This window comes from Lipophrys pholis (assembly GCF_963383615.2).
Source record: "Lipophrys pholis genome assembly, chromosome: 15".
Classification (NCBI taxonomy): domain Eukaryota; kingdom Metazoa; phylum Chordata; class Actinopteri; order Blenniiformes; family Blenniidae; genus Lipophrys; species Lipophrys pholis.
Genome location: NC_137642.1, coordinates 15,447,484 through 15,473,574, shown reverse-complemented (window position 1 = coordinate 15,473,574; position 26,091 = coordinate 15,447,484). Strand labels below are relative to the sequence as shown.

General features: G+C 41.1%; 3 protein-coding genes across 4 annotated transcripts in view; 2 read left to right on the top strand and 1 right to left on the bottom strand.

Moving 5' to 3' along the window:
- dst (dystonin) overlaps positions 1 to 11,689 on the bottom strand; it is a 107,880-nt gene extending 96,191 nt beyond the window's left edge. The window contains exons 1-4 of one of the 2 annotated variants that reach the window (XM_080481787.1): positions 11,312 to 11,689; positions 10,924 to 10,955; positions 9,673 to 9,861; positions 5,588 to 5,801 (exon numbers count right to left, since the gene is read on the bottom strand). In XM_080481787.1, the coding sequence (XP_080337913.1) occupies positions 5,588 to 5,801; positions 9,673 to 9,861; positions 10,924 to 10,955; positions 11,312 to 11,495 (619 nt within the window). In that variant the 5' untranslated portion in view covers positions 11,496 to 11,689. Of the gene's footprint in view, positions 1 to 4,373; positions 4,587 to 5,587; positions 5,802 to 9,672; positions 9,862 to 10,923; positions 10,956 to 11,311 lie in introns of those variants that run through there. The other variant, XM_080481788.1, reaches the window with a different exon arrangement.
- A 3,120-nt stretch (positions 11,690 to 14,809) lies between these two features.
- znf451 (zinc finger protein 451) lies at positions 14,810 to 21,772 on the top strand. The gene is made up of 13 exons (XM_080482120.1): positions 14,810 to 14,917; positions 15,633 to 15,696; positions 16,201 to 16,281; positions 16,364 to 16,477; positions 17,253 to 17,364; positions 17,576 to 17,726; positions 17,828 to 17,954; positions 18,069 to 18,228; positions 18,427 to 18,574; positions 18,789 to 20,272; positions 20,350 to 20,406; positions 20,503 to 20,571; positions 21,602 to 21,772. The coding sequence occupies exons 2-13, from the start codon at positions 15,637 to 15,639 to the stop codon at positions 21,640 to 21,642; spliced, it is 2,604 nt and encodes an 867-aa protein (XP_080338246.1). The 5' UTR covers positions 14,810 to 14,917; positions 15,633 to 15,636; the 3' UTR covers positions 21,643 to 21,772.
- A 1,191-nt stretch (positions 21,773 to 22,963) lies between these two features.
- bag2 (BCL2 associated athanogene 2) lies at positions 22,964 to 25,673 on the top strand. The gene is made up of 3 exons (XM_080481247.1): positions 22,964 to 23,342; positions 23,528 to 23,637; positions 24,703 to 25,673. Exons 1-3 carry the CDS (start codon positions 23,101 to 23,103, stop codon positions 25,095 to 25,097), a joined length of 747 nt encoding a protein of 248 aa, XP_080337373.1. The 5' UTR covers positions 22,964 to 23,100; the 3' UTR covers positions 25,098 to 25,673.
- Positions 25,674 to 26,091: the final 418 nt, after the last annotated feature.

Here is a 26,091-nt window from a genome sequence, read left to right as displayed (position 1 = left end):
CTGGCTGCTTAAAAAAGAGAAAAAAAAATGAGAGAGGAAAATGTGTTTTCCATTGCTGAGGTGGGACTGGTTCCCAGCATCTGTTGCATTTAGAAGAGAAGGGTGGTGCTGCTAGTGTGGGAGAGGAAAGGCTACAGAGCATGAGTCAGGGTGGGACTGGGAGGCTCACAAGATGATCTCATGTAAGAGGAGCTAAGCAGAGCTGTGGAATTCAGTCATGCTGGTCTTCCCATCACCATGACAGCATATAAATACAACAGTGAGCATGCACGGTGCCCAGGCACAAATATAATGCTGCACCATTTGAATAGTGAAGCAGCGTTCTAGACACTATATGAAGAGTACTTTAGAGGAACCCTTGTTTGTGTGTGTGTGTGTGTGTGTATATATATATATATATATATATATATATATATATATATATATATATATATATATATATATATATATATAAATAAATGTTGTGAATCTCGTGGTGAAGTACTCTACATTTACTGGTGACCACCTTGATTTCACTGTTTATATCTACAGCCACATCCTGACAAGCTGAAAGAAAAAGAGAAAATATGTTTCTGATAGCTGATATTAAGCTGCCTGAGCCGGGAACACATCCCTGTAAACTTGTAAAACACATCCACCACTCGCAGACGGCTTCACAGCTTCATTGAGACAGCTGCACCGGAGTCAGAGAGTGAAAATGTAATGTCTTCAAAAAACCAGCAGGAGTCTTCCTGTGGCATCTGTACCATGACTCCACATTATTCAATCCTCTGGTTATTCAACATTGAGAAGATTTATTCACATTTCGGTTGAAACAAATTAGTTGTAACTGTGCAGCAATCGGACACATAAAACCTTCCCTTTCCGGCAGCATAGTAAAGTTTCAGATTTGAAAACGATGACAGTTCCTTTTTTTTTCTTTCTTTTTTTTCGGGCGAACAGAACAGACTGCTAGTGTGACGGTTGACCCGGTTGTGTGGAGACCACCTTCAAAGTGTAGCTTCTTAAATCTCAGCGAAAAAACAAAAAAAAAGGAGTGTCACCTCATTCGACACGGCACATGAACAAACCTCTGAAACGCTTCTAAACACAAAGTTTCTTTTGTATGGAAGCAGACACTCTCCACAAAAGGCGTTCTGCTGCATGTGTGAGTGTGGGCCACGAGGCCATTTGAATGTGATGAGTGGGCTGTCAACATGAAGCAGAGGGGCTGGGCTGGGCACGGCCTAGTGGGATGGACAAAGGCAGTGACTGTGCACTAAAAAAAAAAAGGGGGGGGGGGGGAGACAATGCTCTCTCATTGGCTATGCTGTTTGATCACATTAGTATGTATAGGTAAAAAGGTCAATTAAATAGTAATGAGATGTGTTGTAAGTGTTCTGTGCTGCTCCTATAAATCAGATTACACATATTCGCAAAGAGAAATGCCACACATAGAGACCACGCCCTAGTAAAACACATCAGACATCATCGGCATCCCCAAGGGCAAGCTGTGTATCATGTGTGGCTGTCTTGCAAAATACAGGTTCACGATTTCATAATCAGGAAACCTTTTTATTGTTGTTGGGTTTTTTTAATGCACCTGATTAGTTCTAGTTTGTAAACAGAATCTGGGTGTCATGTACTTTCTTAATTGGTCCATAGAAAAGAGGATTCCTTGGGTCAAGAATATTAATTCATTTTCTCCTCGCCACAGTTACTGAATAAATTATTGTACAAACAGAGAAGTGCAAGTCATCCATCAGCTTAATTTGAATTCGCTTGGAGGGCTCTCCTGAGAAGCAAAACGTGTTTTTTTTTTTGGGGGGGGGGTTTCCAGGTTTGAAAATAAGCATTTTTCAAACGTGATAAACCTATTCAGGAAAATTGTAATGAGAGCTCACTGGACAACAAAATGTCTCATCCATTAAATCTTCACTGGTGTCAGAGCGAGATCAACTATTGAGAAACTCCGCCGTCCCTTTATGTTGACAGCCGACCAAGCAGGCTTTGCTAGAACAGCATGGCCCCGCACTGGCCCTGTGCACTGCTATTAACTGTTGTACGTTTCTCAAAACACGTCTTTAGCTCATTTCTCGGGTTTACGGTCTTTTGTCTGCAAAGTCAGCATTAAATTTCAGGCCCCACTCAAAGCCGTTCTGTTGAGTGTGTTATTAAGTCTAATACTTAAATAATGTGGGCTGCTTACAGCTGCAGAAATACGACCTCTGTGCATGCTCTAAGTGAGCAGCAACCAGTCTCAGAAAAAGCAGAAACTAAAGTATTTGGAGAAAATAAATAAATCTGATCTTACTCACTGTGCCAAGAATCTTAAACTAGCAGAGCAAATCACGCTCTCTCATTAGAATTAAAATGGGGTATTTTCTGCTCTACTTGCTCTCTTTGATGACCGTGGAACAAACCAGACAAGAAATGACCGACAAGTATCTAAAAACTAAAAAATCATGACAAACATCTAACATTACAAGTGCCTAAAGATATTGTCATATTTACATCTATATAACTGATCCCATTGTATATTTTTGATTTGGTAAGATGCGCCTCCCACAGCCTACCCACTGAAGCATCTGTTTATTTCTGTGTTTAGTTTTGTTTGCTTGGTTACTGCTAAACAGATCCCAATAAAAATATGCTCCTTTGATACTTTGAGCATCACATGCAGGAAAGCTTGGGGCTCTGGTCGTTCACTTTTGCTATAGATAAATCTAAAACAACAATATTTCCCTCACATTCAGCCAACGCCACAAAAAAACATGTTCAAACTTTCTTGTGAAAACAGCAATCGGCTGTTTACATGATCGGGAGGACCCATTAAAGAATAAAAACAATAAAGACCACATTATTTACGGTTTCATCTTGATAAACAACAACTCCAACTGTCCTTTAAAAACTGAATATTCTGTAAATAATTTTGAGTAAATCACATTCTATCACTCTCAGACACTTTCAGTGCACAACTTTATCAAGAACATTTTGTAAAATTTGAAGTTTGTCTCCTTAGCCAACCCCTGAGTAAATCAATGTTGAAAACTCTTTTGTCTCAGTGGTCGAATCTCCAACATTTGTTTTAGCCACGTTGTCAACAAAACGGGGGGGAACCGATCGGAATTAGGTTTACTGAGAGAAATGATAAACCCACAAAACAAAAAACACAATTCCCACCAAGAGCAGACTCTAAAGCAATAGATTTGAAGAAGCTTATCTGTGATATGATGACAAAGAAATTTTCCTTGACATTAGAGTAAATACTAAACTGAGACATCAAAGCAAATCATTAACATTAGACATGATGCTTCAGCAAACTGTGTCACATGGTAATTGATTAAAGAAATGGAGAATAGGCCTTACCCTTCCTTGCAAAGTTCATTGTTCCTGTACCAGCCGGTGGGAACTCAAATATCCTTTAGAATCAATACCTAACGTGTGCGAAGAGATGCCACTGCCAGACTACTTTCTTATGACAGGAAACACACAAAATAAGTGAGGTTTTTGTTTGTCACAGCCCCTCTGCCTCAAGACAACAGCAGCAAATCCTAGTGATGCTACATCATATGATCCCATTAGACTCCAGTCAGGGCGTTTAAGCCTGATACCACAGCTGACTGGCCCTGCTGGCTAAAACACCCAACAGCTGAGAGAACATGCTAAAGGCGTTCAGAACAACATTGCTCCCTATCTGTTAGTTATTGTTCTGTTGCTTTGTGCGTTTTGCCTCAGTGTGAGGGAGACCCAGGGGTTAAAACCGCTGCTGTCACTTCAAATTCAGCTCCACAGGATCTTCCACACAGGCCAGGCCCGAGAATGATTGTGTCACAGAGATGCTGAATCAAGTCAACTCTCTATGTGTGATGGATTTACTCTGATTAATTCTATGAACCAGAAAGGAGAAGCGACATAAAGTGGCATGAGACTATTGATATGAAGTGACACCTTATCCTGCTATGTCATTGTCCTGTTAGTCCTGGGTTGTTACATAGGACGCAATTCAACGATATTCATGAATGTGAAATCACCCAATGAATATAAAGATTATGATTTTAACTGAAGTAAGATTTCAATGTGGCCCTAGTATTTATCATGAAAACACATATATGCGCAGCGTTTTTCTTTGAGGAAAATACACCAAAAGAAAATCTAATTTAATGATCACAAAAACATCACATTTAGGTCTTTGTCCAGGCTACTAAAAGCCATACACAGTGTGATGTCATGCAGGAAATATTCTCATTCTTCCACTGCACGGATAATGACACTAAGACCAGCCACTCACCAGAAGGAAGGGGCAGGCTGACATTTATTGAACTGTCAAGCAGCAATCGGGTAATTTCTCCCAATGGTCCCACGACCGAATCACATCCAATCTGCTCTCTTACCTTTGTATTTTTCCAACACATCTTCATACGCTTGGAGGTATTCCTGTTCGTCTGAAAGCGCATAAGCCTGCGGTGCGTACTGAGCCATAACCCGGGCAAACTGGACATTCACCAGCGACGGACAGGGACACAGCGTGTGTGTCTGTGCGTGTGGCTGTGTGTGTGTTTATGTGCATGTATATGTGTGTGTGTGTGTGTGTGTGTGTGTGTGTGAGGGGAGGACTGGAGAGTGATCGGCGCTGTTGTTGTAGTGAAGGAAACGCCCTACATCCCTCCCTTGTCTGCGCACTGACCAATAGGAGTCACTTCCTCTCCGGAGGGCACCAGATTGATAGGAAAGGCTGCACTGTAAAAAAAATGGCCGTCTTAATAAGCCAATTAGTTCAATTACTACTCTTCAAATAAATTTAGTGAATAGAAAGGGCTTATTGGCACTCGTCCGACGGCTTATGTTGGGATAATATATCACTTTTAGCAAAATATGTAAAAAAAAAAATAAATGGATTGTTTTAATTTTTTATAGTGCGCACAACATAAACGCCTATTCCTGTAAAGCTTAATAGCGCTTTTTATCACCATTGGACATATACGTTTCAATTTAAAACAATATCTGAAATATCCGCATGTATTTGCTTGTAGTAACCAGTCAGCTGTTAGTAATACAACAATAAAAAGGGTCAAACACACAATATCTGACAGGAGTTTATGACAGTAAACTGTGTCAAAGTGGCATTATAAAACACTTAAAGTGGAGTAAAACGAGCGCTATAAGCAAATGTGAAACCAAAGAGTCAGAAGTATGAGCTCATTTCCTTTGTCTTATCATACACACCTTTGTTGAATTCTCAACTTTGTTATTTCAATCTTCAAACAAATCAGATGCTTTTTTTTTTTTTTTAATAAACAAATGTAGGATGTATGTTGGTGAATACGTGGACTTGAATAAGAATGTGCTTTTAATTATGGGTTTGTCATTTAAAAACGTCGCATCCAGAATAACAGGAGCGCAGACCAAAATACCGTCACACGTGCCACATGTGCACGTCACTACACACCATGTCCATGTCCCCAAATAATAATAGTGGGGGGTCCCAGAAAAAAAATAAAATCCACCCAAATGAGACACATAATTCACATATAACCTTACACTGCATCATGCTTGCCCACTGTTCATTTTCCTTATTGTAAACACTAATAAGTTGACTGCTCCTCACCTGCGATCCGGAGAACGGCTCTCTCTGCCGGATCCAGCACGGATCCTCCTTGGATCTTCCTCTTGGATCGCTCATGTCTGGGCAGGTTCCAGGGTAAAGTGTCCCCGGGAGCCGGTGATGCCGATCCGGATTTAACACTGTAGTCATCCTCGTCCGAAAAATCCGCGGAGGAAGACATGGAGCAGTGCAAAGAAGGGTTCCCCGAACTGGAGCTCTGTGAGACAAAAGAAAAATGGGGGTTAAGAAAGCGACAGAGAGAGAGAGAGAAAAAAGAACAATACAGAAAGCGCAGCTCAGTTCTAATTTCCCCTCACCATAGCAGGTCAAAGTGCGCAACGTGAGCGCGTGTTTAGGAGGCGAAGTGACATTCGGCTCCGGGTTGGAATGACCAATAACAATGAAATATGCCAAATAAAGGCAATGTGAAATCAATAGTATCTGGCTCCCCCGCCAGGTCAACAATAAGACTTACCACTGTATACATGGAGACCTGTCAGCAGGAAGAAGAGGAGGGGAGAAAATCGTATTAAGGCGTTATTAGCTGGCACCCTTCAACCACATATCTCACAGGGTGCCACGCCCTTTGAGGGATGCTCCGGTCACGCGGCGGTCTGGTATCGAAGCATTAAAAGGATGAGAGGTGATGTCAGATCTCCAGAGGGCTGCGGGGATGGCGCGCCGTGTGCAGGCGAGGCAGAGCTGGACCGTGATGGGAGCGCACGCTGCATGCGTCTCCGCGTCACAGCCGGTAACCAGCGGCAGCAGGAGCAGCAGGAGGAGCAGCAGCGATGTTAGAGCGCCATCTCTGCACCGAGGCGCTGCCTGGCTACAAATAGCTGTCTCAAAATAAAAGATTTTAAAAAATAAATAAATAAAACGGGGGTAAAAAGAGAACAGGGCCTCCTGGGTTTACCCCAGCAAGGATGGATTCCCATTTGCTGAGGTTGTGGGTTCAGTTGCAGTGTCGTTTTCTTTATTATAAGACACATCGGTTGATGGGTGTAGAGATTTTCATTTGAACTCAGATGGGGTTTTTTTGTACTGATTGCAACTGTCATTGCACTTGTCTTTTTATAATGATTAAAACACAAAAAAAGTTTCCCTCAACCTGTTTCTTTCCATTTTTCTTTAAAAAAAAAAAAAACATACAAGGATGAATCATGCTGGTAAATAGACCTGACCCCCATTTTTTTTTCCTGTTGCTGAGCCATCCTAGAGAAACTCTCACACCTCACAGCTAGAAGGTCATGTCCAATACTAGCCAGGCTTTTCTGTGTGGAGTTTGCATGTTCTCCCTGTGTGTGTTTGCCAGTATCCTCCGGGTACTGCTGCTTTCCTCTCACAGTCCAAGAACACATATGTGAGGTAAATTAGGGACGTACAGTTTTTCTCGCTGTGAATGTGACTGGTTGCGGTTTTCTGTCCCTGTGCGTTTGCCCTGATGGACTGGCATCCTGTCCTGGGTGTAGCATGCGCTCACCTATAGTTTGATGCACGGATTGATGTGTCTTTACCTAAAATTGTATATTTAGTTATAAAAACACTTGTTAAAAATATTAATTATCTGGTTTGTTTATGTTAGCATCTATTTAAAAGTGCCAACTGATTTAAAGAGTGCAATATGCTGGGTGGAATGAGGGGGATTTACTATTTCCTCTTCTGCTAAATTGTATTACCCAGCGGGATAAATCTCCAATCTCTCCTTAGTGATTAAAGTCAGCGGACCTGGCAAATCTCTTTTAAAATCTAAGAGACATGGGGCTGCCAACTCTTAAGGCTCATCGTGAAACTCACCAGATTAACTCCAAAAAGTACATGCTGCACATTCATTTCCACATGTTAAATTGCACGTCTCTCCTATTATTTCCTACATTTTCACAATAAAATATGCTTTAAGCAGCCGTTAGATTCTACTGAGCATAAAAATGGCAGTTTATTGTCATTAATGGGAACGTTTGAGCTGGACTGTGACAAACTTTTACAATGTAAAGTTAAACACATCTGTTTAAAAAGCTCCAAAACCATTTTGAGCTTATTTTGTGATATGTACTATGCATATAACATTAAAAAAATTATGAATGAAAATTTTTTCCTGCGATATCTTGCTACACCCTGACACACCTGCGATTGAGCAATAGAACAAATAACACAGTAAAGCCTGACCTAACACAGAGAGGTGGGGTTCAGAATACCTGTATGATGACACTTGCTTACCAGCGTTTGATCACAATCTTAAAGAAACTGCTGTGGAGTTCAGTGCTGCCCTACTTATAGTATTTCAAAATGGGCTTGTGCTCTCGACTGCTTTCGAGATGCTGAAAGGCAAACTAACATCCGACATCAATTGTAGTACGTTCTGTTCTCCCTCTTGACACAAATGACAGGATGTGTGTTTTATTTTTACGAGTTGCTGTCATGAGAATCTGCAGAGCTGATAAAAGCAGCGATGTTAAAATTAGCAGCTTTTTCATGCTTACGTCACTTTCTATCAGTATAAAACTCCATCCTGAAAAGACCGCTTAGAGCTGCGGTTTTATCCGCATTCTGTGTATTCATAATTCCTCCCTGTCAAAAAAAAGAGGAAGGAAATACACAACTACACTGTGTGGTTATCTTCATACTTATATAATCCACATTGATGTGCAATGTTATTGAGCAGTACATTCCCCTCTTAACAAAAAAGCAGAGTCCACAGATTATTTGAAAGTATGTCCAGAATGAGTTATAAAGAACATCATGATGAAATGTATGTGGAAATGGAGCTTAAAAGTCCTTAAGTACTTTTCAGGTAGGTTTTCTCTTTTTTTTTGCCTAAAATGTGCTTCACATGTGTTTCAGAGGTCGACATAGAATAAAAACAGGAGCCCTTTAGTTTGACCTGCTGTAAATAAAACATGTTATTGGCAGTCAATTTGCACCGATGAAGATTATTCACAAACTACCTTTTTATAAATACACAAACCCATGGTTTTATTGAGTTGGGGTCGCTGTTGTGGAGGATCCGCTTTGCACACACTGTTATAGGCTGTGCTGCATGTCATAAATTATGCAGGATAGGCTGAACCAGGGTTGCACTACAGAAATGATGACTACTTACATATTGAAATCGAAGCACTAACTCGTGATTTCTGTGTCTTGGTTCAAGTAAAAACCCCTTTACTATTTAAACTAATACACCAGCAATACTGAAATACTGTTGTTGGTGCAAAGTTCAACTTTGAACCTGCAAAACAAATGAATCAATAACATTTGAAATGATTTTAACAGCAACTGATTGTGTTCAATAAAAAGCAAGAAGAACAACACACTGATATAATCAGACTTCCTTGTTTTGCTGACCACTGCACTAATAGAAACACAATTCTGTTTGCTTCTGTTATCTAGAAAATTGCAACATAGTAAACCAACATTTACAATGAGGTCAGCGTTAATCAATGGGTTTAATTTAAAAAGTAAAAATGCACATATATCAGACGAGATACAACAGTGAAAGATCAAGACCTTGTCTGTAGGGCACCATCTGAGGAGCATGTTATATTCTTGCTAGAATGAATAGATTTTATAATGAAAGATAAGGAATGTGTGATTTGTCTTTTTCTTTCTTTTAAACTTGTGCAAACATCAGGATCAGAACAAATACAGCCAGTGTGAAGAGAAAGCTCAGATACTCGGATATTGTCACTTCAAAATGAAGCTGTAAAAACAAAATATTGTTATTTTTTAATCAGCACGGGTTTTAGGCCTTTTAAAAGTGTTTGTCTACATGGAACTTTTATACAGTAATTTAATGATCAACTCATGCATGATATGACCATTTATTTGCTTAACTGCACTGTGCCATCATGCAGAGAAATATCTTATATCTTTAATATCTATATCATGGAAGAAAATGTGATAACCGATTTCATTTACTTGTAACAGACCTGCAAGGACCCCATCTTTTTTTCACAACCTGCACTTAAACATTCAAAAGACCTGGCCTGTATTTCAAAAGCCAAGTTGCATCCAGGTGGAGAATAAGAGCTGACAAAACAGCACTATCACTTTGTCATTGTTATTATTCACAGGTAATCAGGGATACCTACAGGTTTGCGTGTGGGGGTGACCTGCACAGACTGGTAAAATTCAGGTTGAACCCTCTTCTTGACTTTCCGTTTTCGAAGAGTAGATGATGAATCGGGTTCACTGTCAGGAACCTCAACCAGACTGGGCTTTTCTTCTGTCACTCGAGCATGAATGCCCCTTCTTGCGTGACGTGGACTGTGCCTGAACCCCTGGGAAACATCATCACATGTCAAGCTTGTTGCATATTACACAAATGTAATGGCAATTACTACTAAAAGGATATATGTGTTTGTGGCATGCTGCATTATATAGAAAGTCATTAAACTACATAAAGAATTTACTTTTTTTTTTTACTTTCTAACAGATATGCATTCAATATGCTGAACTATATACTAAATGTTATACAGCAAAGCTTATTTGTTGTAGGAGGGTAATAATCAAGGACAGCACTTTAGTTGTGGTGGTGTCCTTGAACATGATATGGAATCTGCACCCGCCACAGTAATGAATCAGTAGGGATTTAGCATCCAGTGCAGTAATATGACCCACAAATGAAGCTGAGACTTTACTTTGTTGTAGTTTAAAACCTAAAAAAAAAAGAAAAATCACTAAAACGAACATATGAATTTCCAGGCAACCAGCATTAAAAGCTAAAGATGCAGGTTGTATTTTAAACAACAAAGAGGTTTATTTCAAGTTTTGAGCTAAACATCAATTACATTACTAACTCATTTTAGTTATCATTGTATTACATATAAGGTTTTCTACAGGCCATGCCAGAAAGAGCAATTAATGCAGTGGATTTCTGTTAAAATAAATTTTACCATATCATAACCGCTTTTATTGAGTTGAGTGGTACAGTCTACAGCTTGGTTGCCTGTTTTGATCACCTTACTTTCTTTAACGATCAATAAATAAACTGAAAACAAAACATTTAAAAATGACACCGAGACTCTCTCACGTACCCAGTACTTTCAATCCACGTGTTCATAAAAAAGCAGAGTAAAGAGTTTTCCTTCACTTTGAAAAATGAAACTGCTACATCATCTCCATTATTTATTGATAGCCTGAGACATGCGCAATGCGCAGAGCTCTGTCCTTAAAATAGTCATGCAGTCCTCAATAAAAGTCTGAAGAAGCGGATTTCTGGGGTGAGAATATTGTGAAAATACGGCTGAAAGACCAAGCAGCCTGCATCCTCGTCAGCAAACTTATCGTTTCCTTTATTTATTTGATAACAAAGACAAAGCCACAAGGTAAAAAGTTCATACCTCAGATCGAAAATGATGCGTTCGTAGGCCAACTACAAGAAAGATAACAATTGTTAGGATGACATAATATTATTATGTAATATCTACCACATGTGTGATGTGTCGTCGAATACCAGTCATCCGGAAATTAGATTTTACTTACAACTTTTAGCTTGACAGCTAGTTCAACCATAAACCCACCTATTGGTTTTTACGCACATTCGCAGCATCAAAGTGACGCTTCTTTCACCTTACAGCTCCAAACGTAGGCGTGTCATTGGTACTGAATCTATATTTAGCTGTGACAGATGACAGAAAAAGACTGTGGACATTTAGATAATGTGTTTTTAATGTCCAGTGTGAGCTGTCAGGGTGAGGAGATTGCGGCTGGCCTGCATGCGATACTCACCGCGGCTCTTGGAGCGTCCAGAAAGCACCGATTTTATTGGATGCTTCCCATTACGGAGCCTGCGATGCCAGCAGCAGAAAAACAAAATTGTGGCAATAGTCCCGAGCAGGAGCAACAACAGCAGCAGCACGCATTGAATACTATACGGCCTTAACAGGACCAAAAACGCCGCAGCGATCATCATAAGGCGAGATATAGGGCAGATCCGAGGCAGCCTCCGACAGCTCGCTCCTCCGCCGCCGTTTCACTGACAGCTCGAGACGATCACAAACATACGTGGAGCATCACACCGCAGTACGTGGTGCAAAGCTTACAGGTCCAAAGAGGACTGTCCAGACTATTGACATCATTGTTGTGTGCTGGAGAGGTACAATGCATGACTCAGCAGAGGCGCAAGTGTTATTTATTTAATTATTTAATTATTTTCTCGCAGGGACAGAGAGAGTCAGCAGATTCATCGCAGTAATCTGCTGCAGCCTGGTCTGCCCTAACGGATGCAGGCTGTAATAGTAACTGCAAAAAGTAAGATGCATTAGTATCTGTGACACTCAAGAGACTACATATGTGTTATGAAAATATGATGTTGTTTTATCCTATATATTTGCAACATTTCCACTAAATGCCTTTATGGGATACAGTAATGTGGACAGTTTCCTGAAAATATTTAAAGTACATATCGCACTAGCAGGCGCTGCAAAGAGGAAAGAGATGAAGTGACACTTTTGGGATTAAGAGGAAATAACACACAGATAGAAACACAAAAAGCTCTGGTCATAATCCAGCAGGGGTTATGTAATATTTGGACAAAATGAAATCTTTTTTTATACCAAAGGAAAAATGTAAGCAAACAAATTCAGGAAGGAAACTGTTTTATTAGTAACGCTGTGGCCTATGGCATGTTGACATGTTGCATTTAATATTCTTATAGATTTCTGTGGCAAAACACAAGATAAATTGTATTCCCAATAATCACTGGCAGACAGCACAGTGTGGTGGTTAGTAGTGGTCAAAAGTTACAGTCCAGGTTGGGCTTGGTATCCTCTCTGTTTGGAGTACGCATGACCTCCCTGTCCACATGTGAGTTGTCTTCTGGGTTCTCCAGTTTTGTTTTGTTTTCCCCACAGTCCAGAAAGCCTAAAGCATTCAAGATTAATTGGTGATGAATTGCCTTTTGGTGTTAATGTGAGTGATCGTCTATCTTCCTTTGTTTGCTTTGTGATGGAACTGCAACCTCTCCAGGGTATCCTCCCTTCAGGCAGTCAGCTGAGATCGAATCAAACGGTCACCCTGAAATAGATAAAGTGGTCTGGATGTCTGCAGGCTTTTGTGAGATTGGGTTGGAACTTGGGATAGATGCAATCTGGGGGGATTCAAGAGAGGAAGGTTGGGGACCACTGCATTAGGGGAGTGCTTAACTGTGCAGCATTTAAGTACAATATGTTTACCTCTACATATACCATGGAAGTGGTTAAAAAAAAAAAAAGAGAAAGCGAAAAAAGCTGAACAACTGCTGTACTGAATGCATTAGGTCTACATAGCAACGTGACAACCAGTAGTAGTAGTAATAATAATAAATTATTATTATTATCATTGTTATTATTATTAGCAATAATAATAATAATAATAATAATAATAATAGATTTTATGTGCCAGCACATTCATGGATTTGCAGCAGAGTGACATTGTTTAAAATGGTTACCATTGTTTAAAAAGATATGTTTAAAGATAAGTTTTAAGATAAGTTTTTAAAGGTCCAGGGATTGAACGTTTCTGTCAGGTGGGAGCGAGTTCCAGAGGTGGGCGCCCAAGCAGCTGAAGGCTCGGGACCCCAGGGTGTTCATGCAGGCTGGAGGGACAGTGAGACTGAGAGATGAGGCAGACCTGAGAGTGCGGCTGTGTGTGTAAGATGTGGAGGAGGTCAGTGAGATGTGGAGGGCAAAGTTATGAAGGACCTTGAATGCTAAAACTAAAATCCTGAACTGAATGTGCTGTTGGATTGGGAGGCAGTGGAGATTATGGATAACTGGGGTTATGTGATGGATGAAAGGAGTTTGGGTGGCAGCGTTTTGGACCAGTGGGAGTTTATGGATGCATTTGAGAGGGAGACCAGACAGAAGGGAATTGCAGTAACCCAGGTAGGGAGTGACCAGGGTGTGGACGATGTGGCAGTGAGGGAGGGGCACTTGGTATTGTGATTGTGGAAGTGTGCTGACCGAGTGATGTCATTGATATGGGCTTGGATGGATGATTGCTGTCAAGAATGACACCCATGACTCTTAACCTGAGAGGAGGGAGAAACAGAGGAGCTATTGATGACAAAAACCGAGATGAAATTTTTTTTAACTTTGGTGAAGTTGGACTTGGAGCCAATAAGGAGAACCTCCGTTTTTTTTTTTATCAGTTATTCAATTAATTGCAATGAGAAACAATTAATGCCATCAAAATTATATGCAGAATGCATTGTATAGAATATTACAAATATAAAAAAGAAATATTGTCCCCTCATTTTTCATGCATCCCATACTGCTTGGGGTTGCAGGTGATTACACGTAATGACAGAGTGTAGACAAAGGTAGTATAATGGGTGACTTAAACAATCATGTTGATATTGATAATGACACTCTCAGCACTACATTTACTTCCATGATAGATATATTTGCTTTTGCAGAAGGAAAACTGTTCTAGCATGTTTCATAGAGATGGATCAGTTAACAGTGTTGCATCCCATCCCTCAGTTTTAGACCACTTCTTAATATTGTTTGCATCCATATTGACCATATAGTACCTTGCAAAAAGAGGTATTTATAAGCATATGAGTGTCTGCAATTGTGCTGACCTTCATAGTGTTGAAGTCATAAACTGTGCAGCAGAACTGAACTGCACTGATGGTATTGGGTCATATGGCTGTAAAGCATTAATGATTACCAGTTACCAAGGTAATTGTGCAAATAGAAGCAAATTATGACACTTGTGAATATATACAGAAATACACGTTATGCCTAAATCCTATAATATTTTACCTAATTTTCAGAGGAATTCAAACAACTGCATGGGTTTATTTTGTTTCACTTTTTTTTTTCCTAGGTTCATGATCGAATGTGTTATTTTTCTTTTTAAATTGTACAAATTGTTCCATACCGAAATATGTACTTGCATAGATTACTTACATCATTAAGTTCCCTATCAATAAATCAGATCAAATGCAAAGATATGAACATACAGCGCATATTTAGTAACTGTGCGGCTTTTATTTAATCTTTTTTTTTCTAATGCTTCTAGCTGTGCTACTATACGTTTATAGTAAATTATAATAACTTTTCTCAATGATCGGAGTCACTTATTTCAACCACTGCCGCATTAATAGTTTGTATACTGTCACACTTCACCCCGGATACGGTCCACACGGGCGGGGTTAGTTTCGTTGTTCTGATGCGAGAACCAATAACCCCGTCCACGCGGCACACTCCGCGTACAAAAAGCAGCGCACCAGCTACAGGTGACGTCGAAGACCGGAATAGCTGCGTGCAGTTTGCTCGGGATGTTGTAGCGGTGCAGTGCACAGACTTTTCCGTCAACTCACACGGGAGTCCGCAGAATAAACCGGAGGTAATATGACACACAGGCTGTGCTTTAACCCGCAAACCACTAAAACTCCAGCGTGTCCCAATAGACATTGGTTTAGCGGAATGAATTTGTTGTAACGATGGTTGAAGTGCCAAGCTAACGTTAGCTTGCTGTTCCAAATGTTTTGGATGGTGCATAACGGCTGAGATTTCACTGCTCGTAAAGTTTGTCAACATCACTGTGGATATTTCGGACTCGTATGAACACAAGTGGACTTTTCGGTGTGGCGTGAAGTTGCATCAAGCCAATAAAATCGGAATGCGCGCTACATACAATTTTAACCCAAACCCTAGCTGTTTACTTTAGCAGTCCATGAACGCTTCTCAAGGCGCGTAATCCGTCTTCTTCGTTCCACTGGAGGGGGTTTGCACATCGTTACTCCCCCTGGTGGCACATTGCCACACCACATGTTGAATATTCGCTTCAGATAAATATAATCTGATGCAAGTCATCTACCTTGTATGCATCTCTGTGACCATTTCAACACCTGTGACATGTTTGATTATTGAGTGCCATATATTTACTGTTAAGAAGTCCATAGCTGCTCAATGTACGTTTTAAGGTAAACCGATTCTGAATTGGGTTTTGGTTTTTTTGGTTTCAACTGAAACATGTTCATGCAAATTTTATTGGCTGTTTTATGTGTACAATGGGATATAATGCAGAAGTTAACATTTGTTTGTTGCTTCATGCACAGATAAATGTCTTCTCCAACCCTGGCAGATGAAGATGAAGTGGAGGAAGAAGTGGAGTTTGTATCAGTAAGACATTTTTCTATTCAAAAGCCAGTGAGGCCAAATGAAAACAACTGCACTGTGATTGTGTGGTTGGTATTGGGTTGACTAATGATAGAATGACAAGCACACTAAGCACTCTGGTTTAACACTTCTAATCCGTGTATTATAATCTTTTTCTGGAAAAAAAATCAGGCATTGGCTCAGACTTCATGAGTGTGTCAAAGAATTTTACATTTTCTTCCTAAAGGCGGGGTTCTCTGTATTATACTAAGTGTAAAAATGTTGATCATAAGAGTGATCCGTCGAAACAAAAGTGGAGGTGGCAGCAATGACTATAGGTCTGACTTCAGCGAGTTGAAGGTTTTGCCTTTTTATTATTATTTTTTTTTTAAGGTACTGAATATAATTGAGTTTGTTTCTGATAAACCACTCAACATTGGGCATGTTTCACTCCTACTACCAAACGCATGTATGGATGTACTTCATCACACTGGCAATTGACACGGAATCTGTCTTATACTTTGACAGGAGGGGCCTCTACGACCAGTATTAGAATGTATTGACCTGTCGAGTGACAGTGATGAAGGGTGTTCGACAATGGCAGGCACAGTGAGTGGAAAATTATGAAGATTTTGTTAATATTTGCCTATATTTCTTTTCTTAAACATTGTACATTTTCTTCCACCTGCAGCTTGAAGATAAAGTTAGCCGCAACAAAGCACGCGTTGCATCGACTCTTGACAGACTGGCACACCAGGTGGCGCAGGAGAGGAAGGAAAGAGCAGATAAATGCAAAGCATTCAAGGTGAGCTCCTTTACATCAGCGGTGTCATATATGTGGCCTCGGGCCTCAACCAACACAACGCATTGCCTAATCTGGAATGACCTTGAGAAACGTAAAACCGACAGTCTTATCAGCTAAAAGTTATTTTTAGTTTGTTTCTTTGTTTTTTCTTTTAATGCTATTGTTGTACTGGTCTGGCACAATCCAGATCGAGAGACGTGTGTGTGTGTGGCCAATGAACTGAAGTCAGTTCTCTTTGCTTTTAGATTGTAATTCAGTTATTTCTCAGGAATGTGCTTTCTCACTTGATGGCAGCATCAAATCTTCATATTGTGCTCAATGTTAACTTTGAGTCAGAAAGATGTGAACCTCACACGGGCAACGGGAATAAAAACATTCAAGATAATGGCAAAAAGAAAACTTCTCAATGTTATGTTTTTATACAATCAGCTCTGAGGTCAAATTTATTTGAGAACACTTTGTATTTACACCCCCGTTTTCAGCATCAAAGACATCTAACATAATGAATCTTTGCCTTGCAAGTGGGTACTATTGTGTACTTCTAGGCAAAGGTTAATTGTAAACCACATGGTAATATATTTATCTGATCTTTTAGTTGTGTGTGTGCAGTTAAGACCAATTGTAACAGCAACATTGCCACCTAGTGGGTAGAACTGGGAATAAACTAATCTGCTCTTTTGGGATGCATGTTTACATAATTTTTATTATTGAGGCAACTTATTTGTTATCTCTGACACTGCAACTTTATGAAATTATGTTGGCATTTCATTTCCAGGAGAAACAAATCCTACAAAAGGTTCATGGACAACAGGAACTGGCTTTCAGTTCTCTAAATGGAAATAAACAGGACGCAAAGCGCTGCGTCGACATGTGGTTAAAGATGCCAGGTACATTTTGAGCACTCGTTTTGTTGTTTGCTAATCTCTCAGCATAAGTTGACCAACATCTATAGAAAAACTGCCAGCATGTGTTTTTTTAAGTGAGCAGCTGTAATGACTTTGCTTTGAACGTGAGTGGATTGAATAAATTTTTTTTTAATATAAATCATACCACAATAATTTTTGCTACAATAAAGAGAATCCAATTCATTGTTTTTAGGTGTCAAGCCTGGTGTGGTCAGTTCTGGCTCTGGGAGACGACGGCGACCCGTTTTTATCCCCAGAAATAGTTCACTCAGACCCACTTGTCCCGTCATTAACTGTGGGCGGGTTTATGAAAATGCTTTGCTTCTTGAAGGACATTTAAAAAGGTAGTCCTCTTTTCTCTCATGTCTGTAGAGATCTCATGCATTCATTGCTCGATTGTGTGAATGTTGGCATTTTTTTGTTTAATCCAGTGTCTTGTGTGCAGGTTTGATCACTCCCCCTGTGACCCTGCGATCAGCCTTAAAGGCGTCCCGTCGGAGTTCTTTGCCTGTGTTGCCTGTGCTGAATATTTCCCAACCAAAGATGTTTGGAGGAAACACCTTGAGTCAAAGGTGCTTTACTGACCTAGTTGTGCAAATCACTGTCTTTCAAATCCTCGATATAGTAGGGAAATAGTGCATATTATTATATAAAATAATCAACCGTGTTATTGTTTTGATGTCCAGGTTGCCTCCCTTTGTGCTGACGGTCACAGCATCGACCAGACCTACCAGAAAATCGTGTGTTTTGCTTGTCCTGTCTGCTACCTCTTCTTCAACCTCCGAGACGAGTGTCTTCAGCACATGTCGGCCAGAAACCACTTTGCCGAGTCTCTCGCCATGAATGGTGAGGTTTCTTGTCATGCATGAATGTAACCTTTTCAAAGCATCTTTAGTTATGAGCGGCGGTGGAGGGAAACTGTACAGGAGCACCGTGGACAAACTCCCAGTGTCGGCATTACAAGTGTACTGGAAATAAGTACCTACTCGGGCAACAGTAATTGTACAATGTCATCATACAAGCCACTGTTCCCGTGTGTTTCAGAAACCAGAGGAAGAGCACTGCCGGTTCCTGTCCCACAAAATGCCAAGAATCGCATCATTGCTTTGTGCAAGGACACAACTTTCAATGTCCGATGCTCCTTATGCCACAAAGTGCTGATCTCTCATCAGGAAGCTCAAGCTCACTTCAAGTACGTTTGAGCTTTTAGTCCACATGTTTTGTATTCACTTATTTAAATGGTGTGTTTCTGGACCTGTGCTGTACCCAGGGTGTGTCCTGCATTTCGTAGGTTCTAGCTCCCCCTTGAGCCCAGTCTGGGTAAAGCAAGGGATGGAAGCTCCGTGGATGAATATGCGGCAGACAAAGATTGTGTCCAGACTGATTTTGATCTCGTCTTGTTTCAGTGTGCATTGCAGGCAGGGCTGCGCTGTGGCCAAGGCTGACAAAACGGTGGTGCAGATCGTAAAGCAGCTTCAAGTGCGAGGACATTGTTCTCGCTGCTGCAAAACCTTCCTCAGCCAAGGTGAACTGGAGAGGCACAAAGAGTCCATGCAGCACGATGTTGAATTCAATCAAACTATGGCGCAGGCACTTCTTCAGTACAGCAGGTTTAATGAAATTCGACACGCCGGGAGGATTACCGAGAAAAGACGGGATGCACCTTTTCCCATGAAAAACGGGAATAAGAGTGATCCGAGCTCTCCAGCGAAACGGAAAAGATTTGGTCCCGTTATGGAGGCCCACAGTCGGAGGAGGTCTTCGACCGCGTGGTACTGCGAGTGTGGTCTTCACTTCTCAGAGGAGGATGTGGCCAGTAAGCACCTCCTGGCTGCGAACCAGATCTTCCATCAGTGTGGCGTGTGTGGCAAACACATGGGCGAGTCTTCAGTCACACGCCTCCACCTGAGCCGCTTCCACGGGGGCGCACACCTCTCCAACTTCCTCTTCTTCTGCCGCAAGTGCAAAGTAGAGATGCCTCGCTATGAAGACATCCTGTCGCACGTGTTGGACTCTCACAGCGGACACAACTATTACACTGAACAAGAGGTGCCCCAAGAGCTGGCCGAAGTCTTCGCCGCCAAGCCCTCCACAAGCGGCAAAGTGGAGCGGTACTCGCCGTCCGTGTCGGCGGTGCAGCAGAACACGGTGGCGACGTCATCAACGGCGGCGAAGACCTGGATGTGCAGGATGTGTGAAGACGTCTTCGACTCGGCAGCGGCTGTCCACAAACACTGCAGCGACGTGAGCAGTCACAGCTTTCAGAGATTCATGTGCGGACACTGTCCTCAGAAGTTCTTCAAAGAATCCACCGTGCGGAGACACTGTATGAACGAGCACGACGGGCAGATCAAGAGTTCCTATTTCTGTGGCCTCTGCGACAGCATGCAGCTTGACTCTGAGGAGGAGTTCTTGGAGCACTACAACAGTCTTCACAGTAAGGACTACTACTGTATGGACGACGAGAACGAGGTTGTTCAGCCGGCCACCGATCAGACCCCCAGGCCGTACCGATGTCCATGCATGGGCTCCGAAAAGAGCAAAGCGGAAGTCAAAGCCTCGTATACACAGTGCATGAGAAGTCTGGCTGCTGAAGGGAGGTGTCAGTACGTGTGTGCTCCTTGTTGCGTCTCTGTTCCCTCTTATGCACAGATAAAGACCCACATCCACACAAAACACTCGGCCCTGAACCTGGAAAAGACCTTTGATGTAGAATGCCAAGCTTGCCGGGAGAGTTTTAGGAGCGTACCGAATTTCCATACACATTACCACTCCCACCACTGTGCACTGGAGCCGTGCGCGAGCTCTAGGACCTGCAGGAAAGACCCGAACAAAGAACCCGCCCACTTGAAAATCCTCAATGCTGTGGAGATCACGCCAGCCAGCAATGGTAAATTGCTCTTATTTCGTTCGACGCTTCAATTTTTACGTGACACATAAATTTCATGTTTACCCTGTCACTCATAGGGATGGATGACAAAACCCTGACGGAGGTCATTGGTGAGATCAACAAAGAAAGTGAAAGTGGGTGATAAATCGTGTACAATTTAACTTTGATATGCATCTCTAGTATTGGATTGGAATGACTTGGCTGTAAAGTCATTGTTTCTTTCATCCCAGGTGAATCCGATGCGGAGTTGAAAGAAGCGCTGTCTCAAAGTGCAGAAGAAGCCAGAAGAGAGTCTGCTGGTACGTGTTGAGCTGGCCGAGCTGCGTCATAATGAAATTAAATAAAGGATGTAAATACAAATAATGTACTCTAAAGAAATGGTTGCTAAGGAATGAACTTTTGGATGTGATACACTAGACAGTGACCATGAATGTTTTTGGATTGTTAAAACATGCAGCTGGAGTTTTATGAAATCTTCAATAAAGCACATTTGATAAAACACTAAATCTATGATAAGCCTAAATATTTGAGATTGTAATTTGATATCGGTACCACATTTTTCTTTATATATAGTGTTTTAAAGCTTGCACGTCAATTCAACATCAACTTAAATCCAGTAATGGCAGTGGACACAAACACACATGCAAACAGTCTGACACAAATAAGACACATTTTGGTGATTGAGCATTTTTAATGTCTTGCCATTCCCACAGGTGCGTAAGAAACTGCATCAGCTGCATGAGAATTAAAATGTAGGAAATGCATTTCTATTGCATATGTTTAGTGTAGCGATGAAAACACAATGGAAAGTTTCCATTGATATTCTAATATATTTTTAAGACGCACCTGTTTAATTGACCTGAGAAGAGGTCCTTGCTGAGGTCTGACCTGAATTCTGTCAACGACCTGATTTGATCATGAACTGAAAACTGGTGGCTAAAACATTCACATACTCCTCCAAAGCAAGTACAAGCAGCGACTCTTCCCACACTCTAAACTATGTCAAGCAGTCCTGCATACTGAAGGACGGCAGACTGAATATAGAAACAATGATTTATGTGTCCACGTGCATGTTTTTTTTTTTTTTTTTTTTTAATTTCTTCATCTAAACTCTTGTGTGTTGATGGTGTCCAAGCGTGACATCATGTCCAGGGATTTTCAGAGTTGCTTCAAATGAGTGTAGATGTCATAACAGGAGAAATTAAAGTGAGAAAAAAATCTGAGAGAGTTTGCAGTGGTTTTGCATGTTTGCAGTATTTCTTTAAACGTATTGGTCTACATATCCTTAAATTCCTATCCCTGTTTATTTTTATTTTATTTTTTTTACAGAATTGGAAGAAGCTCTTCAAAGAAGTCTCCAGGAGTTTTAACGAGGCTGCAGTTTAATATGAGCTCCCTTTGGTCAGCGCTTCTGTTTTGTACGAGATGTTTGTGTTCAAAAACCATTAAATAAATACATCAACTCTTGTCGCTCTGTCGGAACACGGGTTGCATAATCCGAAATGACACTTTGAGCCTGCGGGATTTCTGCACAACGCGGTCGTGAAGATCGAACGGGTTTGGGGGGTGTTGACGCGTGCTAAAGTTGGCGGCGATGACACTGCAAGATGCCACTGCTGAACCCGTGACCACAACTGTGTCTCCGGTTGCAGTCTCGGTTTTCAGTGCAGACTCAGAGTTCAGTGTATTGTGTGCAACAAGCTTTCCTAGGAAGCAGTGAAGCAAGTCTTGATCTTCAGCCTCTAAGAATACCCGTTCGTCTTATATGAAGTTTTTCAATAGTATTCAAAAATGTTTGGTTTTTTGTTTGTTATATAAATGTAGTCAGATGGTTACATTTTGTGTTTGGGGAAACTACTAAAGTTGCATGAGACAATGGAGGATGTTCAGACGGAGAACCAGGTGATGGGTCTTCATGTTCTGTTGCACCTCATTGCCTTTAATATGTTAGCGTTTGAAGTTTGAGCATTTTGTTTTTCTAGTATTTGACAGTAAACTTAAGATTGTGGCTAAACAGGAAAATTCACGGACCAGTTGACGCACCTCCCGAGTTGTGGAATTTGGCAGCTGTGATCTAACTGTGGTGTCAGAGGTCACGTTGCCTTTGAAAAAGGGGATTAAAACCTTTCTCATTAAAAATAAAAAGTATTGGTTATAACTTTTAAACTCATGTACGACTACTGTTAAATTTCTCTTAAATTGCACTCAATGGCAATAAATAAGTAAATACAAAGTTTTCCTCGAAGGTACACTAAATTATGCTCAATTTAATTTAAATATGTTCATGCTCAAGGTGTTATTTTGTTTTGTAAAACAAATATAAGAAGGTAAAAGATGAGATACAATCAACAGGCTTGAATATTTGAATTGTGATTGTAAATTTAGCAAGGAAGATTACCTTATATAAATTTAAGTATGAATAATTACATGACTTCAATTTTGTCTTAACTTTAAGTACTATATACAAACTACAAGTGTCTGAATGCTGAGGTCATTGATGAAAACTTGTAGTTGGATTTAAGAGATTAACTCCCAAAGTTTTGAAATACAGAATAAGTGGCATCGAAGACAAAGATACATTTCTAAACCTGATGTTATGTTCTCTTACTAGTTTTTGGTTCAAATCTTCTCATTTACACACAACGGGTTAAGTTAAAGCCTTTATAATAAACACATTGGACAACGTGCTTAGGTACTGAGTGTGAACTTGTAATCTGAGTACAGCGCGTAAGGACCCGCAGGGGTCCTCGGACCTGCTGTTGAGAAGCGGAGCTCTGGACTCCTCGGGAAGCTTCTATGCGGAGGGAGTGTGAAGGAAGTCACAGTCCATGTTAGGAAGTGTCCCCGGAGGAGGAAGAGTCAGCTGGACGGCTTCACCGCGCTCACTCTCTCCCCCCGGCTCGGATCGTAAACATTCACGCGCTCCTCCTCACTCTCTGTCCAGCATGGCTCAGGCCAAAATCCAGGCGAAGATGAACGAAGCAGCAATGTGCAGCAAGTTCAGCAGGACGCTGTCCATGGCGGATCGCTCCGGACGGCTGCTGGAAAACTTGGACCAGCTGGAAATAAGGTGCGGTTCAATCAGAACGGGGCCTGGCGGCGTGCGTAACGGAGCGGCTGCTTCCAGACTTTAAAGGGCGGCGGCGCCCCCAATTAGATGTCTAATAAGCGCACGTTTAAACAGTGAAAAGAAAAAAAAGTGTTGTGAGGAAACAATAGAGAGGATTGTAATGCTCATGAACTGTCTGTTGTCAGGGTGGAGGCGTTACGCGACGCTGCCTCGGCCATGGAGCAGGAAAGGGAGTCCATCCTGGAAATGATTCAGTCTCTGCAGAACAGTCAAGAAATGCGTAACATCTGTGCTGGTGAGATTCACGTTCACACTCCCCTCCGATGTCACATCGTGATTCAGTGAGGTTATGTTGTTAGAGCTGCCTGGTGCCTTGGCGGTGATGTTCAAGGAGTTTTTTGAGCTCCACCTATTCACAGATTTACAAGAAATGAGCTCACATTTATCCTGTAATTCAAAGTGTACACAAAAGAAGCGAACCATCAATTGTTGGTCGACACCACAGATCTCCTTTGAAACTTGGTTCAAAAGCCCGAGGGAAACCTAAATGTATGTGGCAAGAGAAAGGAGTAAAACTTTATTTCAAATTAAACCAATTCAACACAAATCGAGGCAAACAGTATTTTCATTTCATTTAACATTTATGCAGCAGTTTTACCATCATTTATGAAGGAGTAGAAATACTTATGCCAATCACAGGATTAATCAAATTTACATCTAATAAAAAAAACACATTCATCTCAAAATAGTAACTATAATGTAAATATTGATATTTCAACAAGAGAATCTTTAAAAAAAAAAAAACAGACAAACCTGTCATTGGAGTTATCAATATTGTGTTATCGAGCTGCATATCACTACAGCTTTCAACCTAAAACAACTCTGCACTGTAAAGTTTTGTAGTGTGGTTTGCAGCTTTAAAAATACCCCCCCAAATAAAAGATTGTGAAGTTGGCCTGGTGCAGTTGTGATTCGCCCTCTCGCCTCACAGCAAGAATATTCTCAGATGCGAGTCTGTGTTTGGCTGCTTTCATGTGTCGAGTTGACTTGTTTCCTCCCACAGTCCAAAAAACATGTGCTTTAGGTTAAGTGGTGTGTGTGTGTGTGTGTGTGTGTGTGTGTGTGTGTGTGTGTGTGTGTGTGTGTGTGTGTGTGTGTGTAAGCAAACATGAACATTGAGAGTCCACACAATAAGGACAAAAGCAAGGATTACAAAATTCGCCCATATGGAGAGGCAATACTTGATCACTGTGCTCCACCCTACAAGTGAGATGTAATAACATTAGAACAGTTGTATCTTTATTTCTTAAAGTGTTACGTCCTAAGAATACAGCATTTTGTCCTGGTCTTGTGTCTGTAGGCGAGAGGGAAGAGTTAGGTTTGACCGCAAACCGCCTGATGGGCCGAACGCTGTCTGTGGAAATCTCCATTGGCACGATCAGAAGCTCCCAGCAGGAGGAGGCCCTGCAGAAGGCTCAGGCGATAATAGACGAAATAGTGAAAAAGTTACTGGACGACATGGACGGCGGTCGGCAGCGGCTGCTGACATTGCTCTCGGCCTGCGTGTCCGAGGCCCCGCCCGGTCCCGTCGACCAGAAGTTTCAGGCCATAGTGATCAGCTGCGCCCTGGAGGACCAGAAGAAGATCAAGCGGAGGCTGGAGACGCTGATGAGGAACGTTGAAAGTGCCGAAAAAAACATCAAGATAATGGATCACCAGAAACTTGAAGATTGTAAAGTCGTTGGGAGTCAATAGGACTCGTCGCCGAGACATCAAACATGTTCGAAACGCCACTGACTTCCCTGAGAAGTACTCTAATCTTCCACAAACATTCATGTAAGGTCATAAAAAGTCCTAGTTTGATGTTTAAGTGAAAGTTGTTGTTTTTTTTTTACAAAATTTCACTCAAAATGTCTTTTTTTTTTTACTTCATGTTTTTACACAATACAAACCCAATGCATGTTCACTTAACACAGAAGACACAACCTGCTCTCAAAGTTTGATCACTGTTTACTAATAAAAACCAGTGCTGAAAAGGAAATGAAATATAGACACTGTGCTGGGGGAGAATATTAAGCGATTCAACAGCGTAAAAATCTGTTTGTTGTGTTAAAGTGACCCACTGAGACTTCAGCACTGGACTGCAACACTAAATCCAAAGGTCTTTTTTCTATTTCACTAACTACCTGTTGACGATTCAGGGTGTGCGTACACACACTACCTCTTTGTGTGAAGACATCACGAGGCACGTTAGGAGTGGATGTTGTGTTTTACCAAAATGTCGATTTTGTGTCAAATTGTGCGAAATGGAAAATAAACACTATTTTAGCAGCTGATTATGAAAGTCTCGGTCTGTCTCAGCCACATGATAAGACGCTACAGTGGAAATACACCTGCGAGGGAAAACGATGGAGAAGCCAGTACAACGTGATTCATTGGTTCATTCTTCATGGGTCACAAGAGGGAATAGGAAAGAGCTCTGCCATAGTATTAATCATTCATTTACATTTATTTTTTTGTTTTGTTTATTTAGCGTTGCATTAATTTGTGGGGTGAAGAGGCAAAATAGGATCAATTGTGTAAAATCTCCTCAGATTAAAGACATCATGACCTGCTTCCCATGCTGCCAATAATGCTTTATAGGGCAATCGTTAAAATAGTAGATATTTGTTTGTTGGTGTAGGTCAATACTTAATTTTCTTTTACCTAAATACCCATTTAAAGGTTATATATAAATTTTTCCACAGTT

Coding starts and splice junctions, on each gene's coding strand:
- znf451 (XM_080482120.1), top strand. CDS start 15,637: ATGTCTTCTCCAACCCTGGCAGATGAAGATGAAGTGGAGGAAGAAGTG. Junction 17,955..18,068: donor GGAAACACCTTGAGTCAAAG/GTGCTTTACTGA, acceptor TTTGATGTCCAG/GTTGCCTCCCTTTGTGCTGA. Junction 18,575..18,788: donor GAAGCTCAAGCTCACTTCAA/GTACGTTTGAGC, acceptor GTCTTGTTTCAG/TGTGCATTGCAGGCAGGGCT.
- bag2 (XM_080481247.1), top strand. CDS start 23,101: ATGTTAGGAAGTGTCCCCGGAGGAGGAAGAGTCAGCTGGACGGCTTCA. Junction 23,343..23,527: donor TTGGACCAGCTGGAAATAAG/GTGCGGTTCAAT, acceptor GTCTGTTGTCAG/GGTGGAGGCGTTACGCGACG. Junction 23,638..24,702: donor AATGCGTAACATCTGTGCTG/GTGAGATTCACG, acceptor TTGTGTCTGTAG/GCGAGAGGGAAGAGTTAGGT.